The sequence below is a fragment of the Nesoenas mayeri genome (assembly GCF_963082525.1).
Source record: "Nesoenas mayeri genome assembly, chromosome: 6".
Taxonomy (NCBI): domain Eukaryota; kingdom Metazoa; phylum Chordata; class Aves; order Columbiformes; family Columbidae; genus Nesoenas; species Nesoenas mayeri.
Genome location: NC_137545.1, coordinates 12892794 through 12908772, shown reverse-complemented (window position 1 = coordinate 12908772; position 15979 = coordinate 12892794). Strand labels below are relative to the sequence as shown.

At 41.9% G+C, this 15979-nt stretch overlaps 1 protein-coding gene across 1 annotated transcript in view; it reads right to left on the bottom strand.

Moving 5' to 3' along the window:
* Positions 1 to 15979, bottom strand: part of ERBB4 (erb-b2 receptor tyrosine kinase 4) — a gene marked incomplete at both ends in the record, with an annotated part of 612462 nt that overhangs the window by 176852 nt on the left and 419631 nt on the right. Inside the window, one exon of the mRNA XM_080346338.1 lies at positions 1306 to 1371. Coding sequence (XP_080202464.1) covers positions 1306 to 1371 — 66 coding nt within the window. The remainder of the gene's footprint in view (positions 1 to 1305; positions 1372 to 15979) is intronic.

The window sequence follows — 15979 nt, the reverse complement described above, 5'->3', positions numbered from 1 at the left end:
GAGCTGTGACTGTCACCAGCTTTGCCAGCAACATCAGTTGCTGCTCCTGATGGAAAAGCATCGCCCGGCAGGGTGGCGGAGCCGCTGCAGCCGCGCAGCTCTGTCACCTGTGCCCCTCGCTTTGCCACGGATAGGAGGTCAGTTTGGATTTGCTGCTGTTCATGTCAAGCTGTCTGCCATTTCTAATTTCCTCTTATCTCTTGCTCCAAACAGTTAAAAAAGAAAAAAGGAAAAAATGTAATAATAATTATAAAATGGACAGAGTTGCACTGTTCCTAATATTTCCAACAAAAGAGGCAGAATACATCAGGCTATCACCGGTTCAGAGAGTTAGTCAGTGTGCTCACTTGATAGTGCTTAATTTGCCACAATCCCTTTTTCCTATCTACAGCTCCGCCAAGGGAAGAAGCACAAGCTAGAGCAGCACTCTCTTGGGGAGATATCGGCAACCATTTCATTTCCTGGGAAGAGTGACTCCAGTAAACACAAACCATTTCCACTCTCCTATATTTCAAATAAAGGAAAGGAAAAGTATAGCTCTATTCTCATAAGGAGGAAAAAAAGAAAAAACTTGTAGGAAAGACAGCTCTCAATTTTCTCATCTTTTGTATTTGCTAATGTTGTGACTGCACTTCTAGCTCTTTAGTGCCTCTCTGAAGGAGCTGAAAGCACATTAAGAAGAAACTCTCTCAATATAATCCTTTTAAATTCATTTTAATGCTACCTAAATTCAAAAGGACAGACATTGTGAACAACCCTTCACTTACTACTTCCTTCACAGAAAAAAAAATTAAAAAATCATTCTCTCTTTCAGTACAACTCAAATACATTCTGAGTTATTTAAAAGAGAACAATTCTGCAAGATAACCAATATTCCCAAGCTTCCACTGAAATTAACAGAGTATTTTGACATTAGGAACTTTGCAGTGTCAGGCTGTCATTAAAGATCTCCAAATCCACCTTGTAGTTTATTCCTGTAGTATTCATTTCAGTATGTTCCAAAATAACCATCAATATTCTCAGGAGCCATGTTCCATGTTGCCGCCAAGAAAATTCAAGTCAGCTTAAGTATTTTTAGAAAGCACAAAGGAGGAAAGAAAAACGTAAATTCACATAGGTGGAAAAAGCCCAATCACCTGTCAGTAAAAGCATCCTGAAAAACCCTTGAAATAATTTAGAATTATACTGTCATCAGAATTTCTAGTATCTTTCCACAACTAAAAAGAAACAAACAAACAAACAAAACATATGATCCCTATTACATCGTTTTTCAGGCCTTTGTTGCCCACAGTGTTGCACACTTACAGGTCTGGCAGTGATTCTCTGTGGGTCCCCAGCATCGGCCTGTGCAGGACTTGTGGCATCGACCACCTGCAGGACAGACAGACAGACAGAGAGATTAGAAATGTAGCTTACTTTCATTTCTTCAACATTCAGCCAGCAACTGCTGAGGAGGATGGTCCATCTTGCCTTTGAAGGGGTTTTATGCTTTACCAAGGTTGAAATAGTGCCTGCAAAAAAGGCCCAGACAAATAGCTAGAATTGATGTCCAACATATATCAAATATGGGTACTTACCAAAGTGCTTTATACCCTAAATACCTACCTGCTATGTACACTGACTGGGACATTTTAAAACAAAACAAAACAAAGACAGACAAGCCTGGAGGACTGAGGAACGATTTCATCACTCAAGTGCTATTACTATTGCTCTTTACATTTTAGGTAAGATCCACTTATTTCACAGACCCACAGGAGAAAGGATGGCTGTGCTGGAGAGGATTATCTATCTATCTATCTCATCTGAACAATGAGGTGATATACTCAGTGCCTTTGATTAAAAGCCATCCCCACCCCCAAAACCTTGCATAGACTTCATGTCCACTATCATGGTGATGGAAATGTACCCTGTGCAACCACTTAACCCCAGTGACAGCAAAGCACAGGACCTTTGCTTTTCTGACTGCTGATGCTCTAGTTGCCTGTGGTTGTGCTTCTGAAGGAACCTCGTGTTCCTTCAGAACACAGAGGTGATGCTGTACATCATGGGTGTCAAACTCATTTTCAGTTGGGGCCACATCAACCTCGTGGTTGCCTTCAAAGGGCTGAATGTAATTTTAGGACTGTATAAATGTAACTACTCCTACGTCATCCTTCCACATGCTGACAGGTTTAGTCCCTCAAGAGAAAAGGAACTGTAAGTGCTTTCACTGTAAGATACAGATGAAGGTGAAAAGAGTTAGCAATGGCAGCTTTTATAAACTGTTATGAACTACCTAGTGGTTAGGAACTGGAACTCGCATGGAGTAAGAGGGAGTTCACATCTCCCGTTTCACAGCTAAATGCTGACCACTGTGCAGGGAAATGGAAAGCAGGCAGGACTGGCATGTTCTCCTCTGGCTGCATCTTATATGATTTGGGTAAACACTTGGACAGTCCTGAGACAGTTGTGTCTGTGAGCGAACAGAGACCTCATTCCACAGCTCCCATCCAGAGGTGGCCAGAGCTCAGCCACACTCCTGCTCTTAGTGCCTCTCCCTCCCAAATGCTGAACGCTCCCAGGGCGCGCCTGGCGATCCTGCCTTGCTGCAGCCTGAGCCCCAGGTGCTGAACCGCTGGGCCCCCAGTGCCCGAGGGTTGGGCAGCCGAGCGCTTTGCACCCAGCCTGACCTGAAGGGACAAACTGAGAAACCCAACAGCAGCATCGATAAAGAATATGGACAGTTCTTACTGCTGCTCTTTTGACTACAGGAACGTAACCTCATCTTTGATTAAACTTTTATTCATCACTGAACACTGCTGAGATTCTATTAAGCAAATTTCCCCTTTGAACCTGATCCAGAAGCTTGCCTTTCAATCCTGTATTAACAGCAACTGCTGTTAACGCTGCTCCATTACACTAAATCAAATACTTCTCACACACCCTGATGGGAAACAGAGTTGGAGCAAACATAAAAAGTCTCTCAACAAAGGCTGGATCACCCCAAAAGAAAACACTGCTCCTCTGGTAGAGGTGTGCTTATACCTATGAGACATCATACAGCTGAAAAACTTACTGGGACAGTTGTGTAAAGTCAGACTTTCTCTCACTGCTGTTTCAAAGCTCCTCCCCCAGCACTCACACAGCATTCATGGCTCTGCTGATGATGTGGGATGGTAATTACCACACTCTATGCCAACTACCTTGTTAAAACTACGAGCACCTTGCTTCATGCATATTCGTTTAAAGCAATTCCACTTGGGAAGCGTTGTTGCTGACATCACCAACACATAATTTGCTGTCACATTCTGCCATCTGTTTATTTAGATCACAAATGTACTATAACTACATAATGCAAACTAATTCTGGCTGACAGGGAGGGGACTCCATCTGGCATGAATAATGCAACTTTAATCAGTAATAATGATTATTATGATTATTATTAAGAGACTATTGGAACCCTGTGCAGAAAGCAAATACATCCATATTGATTTATACGAACGGAAGTTTAAAAAGAAGGTGGGGTAAACAGCAAATTAAAGGAAGAGTTTTAACAAAGGAGACTCAGTTGTTGGATTTGGTACTTACCTAATTGAATAAAAATTATACCAAGGAAGTGCATTTTATAAACTGGCTATCCCTGACCAATAGAAGAAGTGGGAAGGAGACAAGGTGCAATGACAACCCATGGGCAACAGAGCCTCCTCTTGCAGGATCCTTCCTTGGTGATCAAATCTCATGGCTGCCTAGCTTAAGGGGTCTCAGGTTTAGGGAGAAAGCCAGAAGTCTTGCAGCTAGATGCAGTATAAAGCACTGTACAGATCACTTGTCACCACATATTCCTGAGGCAGAACAAGGCACCGGCTTGGCTGTTTCTTCCTCTTTCTGTCCCTGAATTCTACCAGCTTCGAAAGGCAAGGGGCTTTCCACTGCAGTACGTGCTGTGAGACAGCACAGAAGCAGCTTCAAACACCCCTCCAAGTGATCTCTAACTAGAGAGGCCACCCACACTTCTGCAAAAGGTACACTTCAAATAAAAATCTTCATATTTGAAACTCCTGAGTGCTGAGCTGACCCTTGGTACACAACCAAAAATTTATTCAGCCAACTCCACTCCTCCTGGAAATAAAAACAACCCAGAATCTTCAAAAATCATTTAAAACTTTTTTTTTTTTGTTAACTTGCATGTCTGCTTCCTGGTACCTGACTTTGTTTGGCAGTGTCAGATGATCATTTGCATTTAAATAGAGAGATTTAACAATATAGCAAAAAAAACCCTACCAGTTTTCTTTTTTCTCATTGGGAACTCAACGTATCTGCTTCATTGTTTTCACTTTTCTCAGCTGTACAGACACAAGGAGCTGAGTTTGTGGGCAGCACACCTCTGAACTTCATTGTTCCATGTGCTTTTGAAGGTCAAATATACCAAGAATTAAAAACAAAAACCCAAATTCCCTCCAAATAGTGTGTCTGTATTGGTTTGTTTAAAAAGAAAAATAACTTTCTTTGCTCTCAGTATGAACTGGTCCAGATTCTGCCCTCACTTAACTCAGTATTTCACCTGGTTTTCGCCACTGTAATAAGGACAGATTGCTACCCATTAAAGATCAGCTTTGTAAATCTATTGCAAAAATAGTCCCATGGAAGTCAGCATAAGTAGCCAGAAGCATAAGCAGTATTCACGTGAGGGAAATGTCTCATGATTAGATCTATATGTTAGGCTTAAATCTATTGGCCCTGAGACTGATGAGGTCCTTGAAATAAATACACTACTATTCACAGATCTTTCTGTATATGTTTTTTATGATTTTTAGATTGTAGTGAGACAACAGATTTCAGAAAAAAAATCAAACAATTCTTGGCATAAAATAAATTAATCCTGTTATCCCTTGTTTCTCTAAAATATTCTAAGACTCTCCAAAATACAGTGCTAAGAGCTGAAGGAAAAAACTAATGAAGAAAGGGCAAACTATGAAATTGCAGAAGTGTTCTTCCTTTTGTTTTGATGCAGCAGAGTAAAGGCTTGGAACTCCTGCCTGTGATATCCTCCACTGGTTCTCCATGTCAAAAGGTGCTGAGCGTGCTAAAGTCCTGGTGGCAGTCAGTAGGACCTAGGAATGCCCAGCCATGTAGAAACAGCCCATCTCTAACAACTACTCAGATATAGTCTTATTACTATCAAACAGTGATGCAAGAATTAGCTGGGAGTTGCCCATCTCTCCCCCCTCAAAAAAAACCCAACAACATTCTGCAGGCCTCTAACTTGCCCATTCACTTAATTCTTGCACATTAGTGAAGGCAAATAAGCAAAAAGTGTGGTTTGTTGTTTTTTTTTATTAAGTAAGATACAGAGAGGAAGAACATGGAAAAGTCTCCTGTCTTATTACACATGTGACACTAGAGTACGCTTCTGCTCTGGAGCAGTAGCATTGTTTTGCATACGCGATGTCATTTTATTCATTTGATTGCAGAGGAGAAGGGAAGGAGTTAAAAGGAGACTTAGATAACCTGAGTTTAGAAAGGACAGATTCCCACGGGAACATGAGAATTAATTTTGCTTTGTCAAATTCCATGCAGAAAACCAATGGCTCATCTCCTGGGCACATCTTCTTTTAGCCAAACAGATCTTCATTATGGACTCTGGTGCAGAATATCGCTGTATGGACTCTGGTGCAGAATATCGCTGCTGTAACTTCCAGGGTGGAGTTTTATTTGCAGGAGATGCTTCTGCTCTCCCAGCCAGGGAAAGTCACCAGCAGAAAACATTTGCTCACTAGCTTGGGAAAGACCAAGGTTACTTCATCCTTGTGCTTTCCTGAAAATTGAGAAGGGCTTTCCTTTGGCTCCAGACTGACTTTATTATTTCAGGAACAGTAAAACCACAAAGGATTAAGTGACTGACAAGACAAGAAAAATGAAGTCCTCCTCTTAGCTCTAAGCTCCGTGTAGTACAGAGAAGAAACACTGCTCCTTCCCCATCAGCTGTGCCAGCTGCCTCAAGCAGACCTCGCTCAGTGGGAGAAGGAAAGCAGAAATAACCAAAGAAATGGTCTCACTTTGCACAAAGCTTGCATTTACAGATGGTTTCTACCAGGTTAATAAATCATTAATAAACGTTAGATATCTGCAACACACTGATACTGAAGTATGAATAAACACAGCCAAAATAAAGTGGCTTTGATGGTAACAAGCCATGGTTATAAGTGACCTCTTTACTTATCTAACAGTCTAAAATAATTGATTAAATATTGAAGAATCTATAAATAATTCGTTGGCTTCTGGAAACTACTTATAAACTCGTCCTTCACCTAACATATTCACTCCTGCAAAAACACTAAATGCCATGTAGGTGTTTCTAGACAAAACTAGTCCAAAGGTCCAAGAAGCTCCAGGTACACCCTGCAGCAAGAGTCCCAGTCTCTTCTGATCATTGCTCAGATGGGACAAAAGGTTTAAATACACTTGCACATTGCTCTTCCAGGCAGCTAAAACTCCTCAGTTTTATGTACGAAGAGATAACAAAATCAAAATATAATTCAAACACTGCACCACAGCATTAACAAGAATTAAATATACTATTGTTGTGATGGATTGTTCTGCCTTTATCAGGCTGTAATGCTTTCTGTGTCCTTGTCTGACTACTTCTATTGTCACACATTCATTCATTCATTCACACTTCTTTGTTAAGTAAAAATCATTTTGTATTTTCTACCAGCCCTGGGCTGGCCTTCAGATCTCCTCTATTGATTGGAAGTTAATTACCTAACAGAGATTCACACTTTTCAGGATTTCATTTCTTCACGGCAGGAAAGACACATGTTGCAAGAGAAAGTAAAACTTTCTGTGAAAGAAGAAAGCATCTTATGGAAATATCTAGTGCTCATTTTCTCTTCTTCGTAGAAACGTTATGGGATATAGTAATCCAAGGGTCAATTCCTCTATTGCTATCAAACTGTGTTGCTTCCACTGATGTTAAATGAGTTCACCTTGGGATGTACCGCCAAATAGTTTTCCAACATGGGATTAGTCCCATAAAATTCAGGCTTTCCTTTAACGAGCTGTACCTGCACTGATTTTGTTACTTCTGTCGCAGTAAATGGCAGCACTTAACTGACCTTTCCACCTCATACCTGTATTGTTGCTTCTACCCTGAAGCCTCCATGCCCCATAGAAGTACCCTGCACCAATATTAATGGGATTCCTTTACAGTGAAAACTCACATAGTGTTTATCAGTGATGAATACTTACACTGTGGAAAACCACAGCAGCTTTTGTGGATGCCACCATCATCCATAAGACAAAGATTTCTAGTGCCCAGCCCCTTACTACCAAGCATGTGTATCCTGCATACAGGGACCGCTGGGGCTCAATAACAGTGAAAACAAACTCCGCCTAACGTTCACATCCAATGGGGACTTCCAACTGTGCCATTCAATACCTCTATCTTTCCCTCATCTTCTTCAGCAGATAAGAAGAGAGACATACACAAATGGAGAGGGACATGGGCAGAGGCAACTGAAAAGAAGGTGGCATGGGAAATAGGTCTGGGAAATGGAAACAATCCAAGAGATATGCCTTGAAAGACAGGCATGGAGAGAGATACAGGGCCAGCGCGAGCGAGAGTGGGGACAGGGAACTGAGATAAAATGGAGCCAGCACTGAAGAAAACAAAAACTGAATACCAAAGGGAGATGCATTTCCTTGAGTAACGTGGGATGGAGAAAACCCTTGTGTGCACACAGGGACCAGGGATCTGCTGAGAACTGCGAAATTACAGAGTATCGCTAGTGACTCTAGTGGCAGACAGTTTTGATTTTAAGAAAGATTGGCCACCAGAGGTAAAGGAATAAATGGAAAGTCAAGAAGAGCATGTCAGCAGCACCGAACGGGCTCAGGCTGGTGGATTCATATCTATTGCTGACAGCTCTGAGCTGATAGGAAGCTCACTGTAATGTTACTTCAGCTGCTATAGAAAAATGTCTTCAGGCCATAGTAATGACTACAGAAAGGGACCTGCGGGGGTAATGAAGACACTGGCTATTTTTCTCTGCCTGGAACAGACAGCTCTGGTAAGGCTGTATGACTCGATGCATTAATTGGGGGTTTAGTCATCCACACAAAATAAAAAACTTCACATATGACATAGTCTAAAACTTTACACTGATTAAGCACTTAGGAGCTATTAATTATCACTGCTTAGAGCTGTTAGCACAGAGCAATGTAAGTGAATTTCCCCCACTGTGGTGGTGAATTAGTTCCAATCAGCATCAAATGCCTTTCTGAACACACACACACACACACCGGGATCCTGAGCAAATGGGGAGACACAGCCGGAAGGCTAAAAGGACAGGTCAAGTCATACCTGCTGCTTGCAGGCTCATCAAGAACAATAAACCCTCAGGAATGTTTCCTTGTAATCAATATTGTTAAAAAAAATATATTCCCCTTCAGTAAGCCACAGATAACTGCCCATCCTTGTGCACTGCAGCAGGACCTCTGTTCCTGAACAGCAGAGCAGCTTGATCTCTGTCAGCGCTGGGGTAGAAATGAAATACCCTCCCTCACATGGACCATCCTCAGAGCACACAGATCCCAACAATCCCAGAGGCTTTCAAAATACAGGAGTAGCTCTCGTTTTGTCTTTTCTCTGTGCAAGAGGAGAGGGCAATGTTCCACCATCTTTAGATGTTAACACTCACCTAGGATGTGGGGTGACACATCCCACTTTCTCCTTTGTGTCCTGTGATGAAGACTCTTGCCTCCCAGGACAGGAACCTAAGAAAGAGTCTTCAGGCTGTTCTCTGGAAGGGGAGAGGACAGAGCAGGCAGCCATTCCTCCCAACAACATAGGGAGCTCACTGGCCCTCAACATAGAGAGCTGGACACACCATGCGACTGTTCTTGTGTTCCTGCCCCACAGCTCAGTGGTTATGATCACTGGAGATGGAGTACAGTCCATGCTCCTACAGCTATTTCTGTATCTTACCTGATGATTACGTAATACTCAGAATTTCAACAGAAGGAGTAGAAAAGACCCCAACTCAGATCAACCTGGGGCAGTTTCCACAGGAGGTGGAAAGGCAAGGCAAGGTAGGAAACTGAACCTTGCTCCTCCACATCCTGGGGACCCCCTAAATTGGTAACGTATTTCATAACAGGGGGAAAAAGTCTGTCTTATTGAAGAAATTTGAGTATGAGCAGAAGACAGGTCTGTGAGGGAAAGGCAGCAGGCAGATAAGCACTGCAGATTCCCAGGAGACAGACACCATAAAAAGCCAATATCTTCTATACCTTTATATTCATTTCAGCATTTCCCCCTGGTTTGCTCCAGGCAGGTACTATTTTAACAGGCTTTCTCCTCTGCATTGGGGTGTCCTGAGGTACATGAATTTCTGATCTAAGCAGCAGCCACTGCAATGCCTAACACAGCAACACCCACAGCCCTTCCTGCCCTGGGATGCTGCCCATCAGCTCTCAGCCCTGGTGCTTCAGTTCATGATGTGACAACACATGAAATTAAAAACCACAAACAAGCCAAGCAGCAGTGACTCCTACTGAACACAGCAATTACATGTGCACCCATATCAGTGCCTGTAATAAATATTATGCCAGATATCTGTCCTCAGGTACAGCAGCAGACTTACTGCCCAGTGCACAATCTTGGCTGAGAACTGAAAGATGCGGATACAGAGTTGTGGTTTTGGTTTTTGTTTTGTTTTGTTTGTTTGTTTTGTTTTTTAATCAAAATGTGTAACACTGGGCAAGAAATCTCAGCTCCGTTAGAGGAGATTTTCAAAGGAGGTTCTTAGCAAACTCAAAGACACACCGAAAAGTGCCAAAGCTGCGGCTGTTCTTGTGCTTGTTTAACACCAACTCCTCCACCCCTCAAACAGATCAAGTCAGTCAATGTTAACGTAAGTCAAAGTAACGTCCTGTAATAAAGTTCCTGTAATGCTGCCAGAGCAGTAATAAAGTTTGAACAGAGGAGCCTACAGTTTTTGTTTTTTTAAACAAAGTAATAACCTCAAAGAAAGTAAATCAGAAGTTGAAATTGAAGTGGCTTTAAAAATTCTTTTTACTTTTCCTTGATGCCATGTAATATTCCTAGAGGTCAGCTGGGTGGCATTAGGTGTGCTAATGTTTTAACAACTTTTGATTCAATTAAGCAGAAATACTACAAAGGAACTCCCCATTCCCGTGAAATCTGGAGTCCAGTTTTAGACAAACTTTGGATAAGTATCATAATATGCTTATGCAAATGTAATTGCTTATTCAAAATGTATCTCTGGCTATTTGAAACAAAATTGATTATTACAAAACAACATTTGGACAACAGATGCCCTTTCTCTGTTGGAAAACAATGCTTGGACATATACTCTGATATCTAGATTCAGTGTTCGCTGTCCACAAATATTAAATGAAAATAATCATTTAAACAAATTTCAGACTGCAGTTTCTTTCATAATCTTCAGCTATCAGAGATATTCACAGAGGTGATGCTGTGGACATTCTGTGACTATCATTGAGGTGTAATACGATAAATTAGGTATAAGGTTGTTTTCATATGTAGCAATTTGTATAAAACCACTTGAAAACCCTGGATTAAGTATCTCAGTCTGCAAATATTCCCAACATTTCCCCTAGGCCAGAACACTTCACTGATTATGGCTTTATGAGGTATTGAAAGTAAATTACAAGTTCCTACAAGAGGACCAGAAAGCAGATTTTGAGATGTGAAAGCTCCTTTCAGTACTAGTCCAAGGAGGTATGAACGTGGAGATCCTACACACAGGGACAAAAAGCGTGCGGGACCACAGGAGCATAAAATACACTCTTCCTTTTTGCTTTCCCACTTGCTACACCTTTGTCCATGGCTTAGCAGACAGAAAATTCCCTTCTAGTCACGCAGCTTCACTTCAAGTCCCAGCACTGTCCTCTTCCCTGCAGGAGGTGCGAAGTGATCAGAGAGAAGCCCCTGAAACAGCCCAGGGTTTGAGCAGAGCAGTGGCCAGAGCTCTTTAGCCAGGCTGACCACAAAAGCAGGACAGGAACCTTAGTGACAGTTCTAAGAATTTCCACCAAAGACAGGCATGTGTAACAAAATCCTTTTTTTTTTAAAAAAAAGCATTTACGATAGCAATAAAGGCTTGGGGTGGGTTTGTGTTTTATGCAAGCAACAGAACAGTCTGTCAGGACTGGCCAGTCTCCACTAACACCCACTGTGGCCACCGAGCGATGCCCCGACCCTCCTGCCCTGCGCAGCAGCACCAACCCAGCCCACCACGAGCTGGTGGCTGGACGCGCATCTTGCACATTGAACAGCAGACACCTTCAGGAGGGTGGGAGGCACACAGCAGCTTCAAGAACCACTAGATGCAATTAAGCGACTGATTTTATAGTCCCTCTTTTCTTCCTCTTTCTTTAAGCAGCTCTTCAAAGGCAGCTAGCTAGAGCAGCTGGAGCTTGCTGTGAAAGACCAATTCCACCCACCCACCCACTCACTACAAATCTGCCAATTGCCATTCAATTAGACTATTTTAAATATTCGGAGTATTTGGGGTTTATTTCCTACTTTGAAGAAACACTGGTGTTGGTGAGAAAGCGAGTTGCTTAGAACAGAAAGGGACACTTTCATTTAAACTGAAAATCTCTCCCTTATGCAATATACTGCTTAAACACCAATCTGCTTATAAACAGGTGGTATACAGTAATACATTATACATACACAGGCTGCCATTAAAAGATAAGCATTTACCAACAGTTTCCACACTCTACTATGTGGAACACTACCTAAATTCTGTAGCTCCAGAACTAGTGCCACCCATTTGCTGGGTGACTTTCACCCTGTAACTGCTATGAGAAGGGCTGGAGAGACTCAGCAAAACAAGGTCAGCACTTTGGCAGGACGGAGTTGGTTTTGGGGTTGGGTGGTTTTTGTTTATCTTTTGAAAAATATATTTTTCACTGCAAAGAGATGCCTGTGTCAGAGGTTCTTCAGAAGCTGTTAATGCTGATTTTCTCCATGCCCTCCTTTCCGTGTGCACGACTCCTGAAGATCTCTGGATTTGTAGCAATTCCCTTGCTAGATCCCTGGATTAGGCTACGGCAAGCCTAAGGAGTTCTGTGCCTCATAGCATTATTTATTCGTATTAGGTAGGTATACTTGTGTTTGTTACTTACTTTTTATTCAGTGAACTCCACTGTTAGAAGCATCGTATTTCCATTAAATGCCACGTCTGCCTGCCTTTCAAATCTGTTTCAAGGGCATTCACCAATTGACAAATCCCTTCTGAAAATGCTGGCTGACGGTACTTATTAGGAAATGAAACTGATTCCCTTTATTCAAAACACACCGTTCTGGGCTGAGGAAAAACATTACAGGAAACTTCAAGCAGTCCAGCTTGCCATACTAATGCAAAACAAATTCATTATATCACTGGATTTCTCATGTTCCTCCATTTTCAGTTACATATGCTTGGCAAAAACTATTCTTTAAAATCAGTTGCTGTATTTGTCATTCAGTTCCAGGTAAATAAATAAATTCTGTCCTGACTGGAGATTCCTTAATGGTAGGAAAAGCAAGCTTCCCGTATCCTGAACAAAAGGCATTTGTGGGACTTTCTGGTTGCCTGTATTCAGCTCTGATACAAATTTTCTTTCCAACTGAGATATCTGTGAAACTGGTGCTAAAATGCAATGCTGTAAGCCCTTGAAGTGTGTTCCACACGTAAGGAGCTTTCACAAAATGGTTTAGTTATTTGTGGCTTTTTATTGGAAAGAACAGCTTCTCCTCCTGGCTTTGCCACGGTAACACCGGCAGCAAGGAATGTATTCTGTACCGAGACCACCTGTCTGCGCGGGGCCCGTTCACTAGTCTCCAAACATACATTTAAAATGTTAATTGAACTTCAAGTAATAACGTCAATGAAAGGTTATAATTTAACAAACTCTGCAATAAAAAATGTCTTCAGCGCGTACTTTCTGGAATGCCATTTTCTCCATAGGTAGTTTCCAATTTAGATGTACAACAGAAATGATACACTAGCTATTCTGCAAGTTGGCTTTAAGCGTGAATTAGTCACTTCCCTCTTTTCTCCAGCATGAATATACCGCTGTTACTCTAGTGTTCTGTACAGCACAATCCTTGTGCTTTGAAAAAGCACAAAGTATCTTGGAGCAATGGGACAGAATGCAGTCAGCTCACCTGTGTCTTGGTGCTGAGGGTTGGGGTTTGATTCACATGTATTCAGTGTCTGCACATCATTGTCTCCTGTTACAGGAGCATCCACCTGTCTAAAGGAAAGCTTTCCATGTACTTACATCTACGCTGCATGCAGCTCTCTTCATTTTTTCCTAACCAATGCCAGTTTTACTGTGGGAAAGGATTCCATCCTCCCCCCACTCTGATCCAAGGCTCCCCACTTCACCTGGATGGCTCCTGGTGGGAGCAGGACTGGCCCTGCACAGGAGTCTGCGTTGGATGGTCCAGCTGGAAATGCCCATGTGCAGATGTGTAGCATTTTTACAAACTAACCACAGCGTAACTGAGAGCTGGTGGATGGTTGGGACTTTTGGGAGAGATTGCAAGGATCTGGGGAATGCCTGTTCTTCATAACTATCACGTAGTGACTTCGGAATTAAATACCCAATGGTTTGACCTGAGTATACGTTTCCAGATAAGTCGCTACGTGTAAAAATGATCCTTTTCTAATATTGTGACTACTGGTACAAAACATGAGTTACTGTGCTCTGTGAAGAATTACAAGGCCACTACTGAACATTAAATCAATGGGCTGGCTACCCATCAGACCTCGTTCTGTGGCTGCTACAAATGGCTGTACACAAATTCACCTACGTCCCTTGCCAGCAGCTCCAAACACAGATTGTTAACACTCAGTGGAGAACAGAGCTTATCACTTACACAAAATCCCATGCAAACATCAACTTGTGCTTTTTGTGAAACACACTACAAGAATATACTATGTATGCTGAAAGGGATGTACATGTATCCACAAGGCTGACAGAGACATTTCTACCAAATTGTTCCCATCTTTGAAATATGTTAAAGAAGTATCTTTTTAGAAATTGTATTACTCCTTTTGCTAGCACGTGGAAAACTTGCAGAAGAACATGGTTCGGCAAACTCTCAATTATCAGGGACAATGGGCTAGCAGATTAATCTAGAGAAAGCAACTCACAAAGACAGTGTAACAGAGACAATGAAGACAAAAAAATGGAGCCAGCACTGACTCATGTCAACCAAATACATACTATATGGAGATGAGCACGTCAAACTGAGCTATAATGCTTCCAAACCCACTTGCACCCAGGTAAGGAACATCACAGCCTGGACTGTCTGCACCAGGAGAACAGACCTGACTGCCTAAGCAACTGTGCAGCTGGCTAGTCCATTTTCTGTTCCTTTAATTAAAATGCAAAGCACTGGCTAAATGGTAAACATTTAATTAGATTTGTCTCTATGTTTCAATATTAATAAAACACATGAAAAATGCATTAAGATCCAGCTAATTGCAGGCTCTCCAAACATAGCTGTAAATGAGCAATTGTAATGCCATTGGGGTGTGGTTCCCTAGGGATCATCAGAGGACTGATGCTTTTTAATATTACAGCCAAAGATTTAAAAATTATTTAAAAATCCCAGGCAATAAAACATATGGATGACAGGAAAACTGAAATACCAGCAAATTATAGTGAAGAGCAACCAGTATTAGAAAGTGAGGCAGGCTGGTGGGTAAGTTGGAGTCATCCACACCAAATGTCTTTTATACAGTTAAACATAAGATTGCATCTTTCGGAATAAAGCATGCAGGCTACATTTTCTGGAAAACAGGGAGTCTCTAAAACACAGATGTCAGAACTGCCTGAATGACAGGTTCTTCATGTGAAGCTGAAATACAAAGGATACCATTTATACTTCTCCAGGATATTGGTTAAATCATTAATAAAATGCTATGCACACTTTGGTTTCCACCTTCTAAAAGCACATTGAAAAACACAGATATTTTACAGATATTCTAGGGCTGGAAAGAAAATCCTCACTGTGAGACATGTGAGAACCTCTATCTGTTTAAGCTTATGAAAAAGAGATCAGGAGGTGAGCTGATTACATGGTAAATGCCATTTCTGCAGGGAGAAAATGCCGGCTATGAGAGAGATCTTTGAGCTAGCTGGAAAAGGTATAACATGCAACAACATCTGCAATTTAAAACTGTGTTTGAATTCAAAATAAAGGCAGCTAGTATTATTTCTTATAATAATAGCGAATTAAGCAGCTTCCTGAGGGATGGCTGCACTTCTGCAAAGCTTCAGACAGTGCCATGAGAGCGCACAGAGGACCAGAGCTCCACGCTCACCTGTCCCATGGTGGCAGGAGCTCTGGCCATGCCAGGGCTGGGGCTGCTTCTGAAACGCAAAGCTGGGTTGGATGATATGCTGCGGTGAGGAAAGTTACCGAGCTCAGTGCCAGGCAAGAAGATGATACCTCAGGGCCTCCGCATGGAAGAAATCAGAGCTAATGATGATTCAAGGCTTCTTTTGCCCTTGAAAAATTCTATGAATCAATAGGTAAAAAACAGAGAAGACATTTTAAAGCAGTGTTTCCCTCGAATACATCATAGGATTTATTGAATCACAGGTACACAGCTAAAGACCAAAAGCCTTTTTTTCTTCCTATGCATCATGTAACAATGCAGAAGTACTTCTGCACAGCTCAGAAACTGGGTGTGTTTACGTTACAAGGTGCAATTAGACACAAAGCAGTGACAGAGAAGTACTATATTATGAATAGCAAGTAACTGAAGTTGTTTGGCTCGAAAAATATCTTGCCAAAAATTCCAGCTTTTTCACAGCTAACAGGGGCACAGTCAAAAAGCCACTGCAAGCCAAGGGACATTTTTCCACAGATCTCTCTGCCCTCCAGAGTCTGAGCAGAAATTCCAGTTCAAGACAATACTTTAAAATGGGTTTAATTTTCACAGAG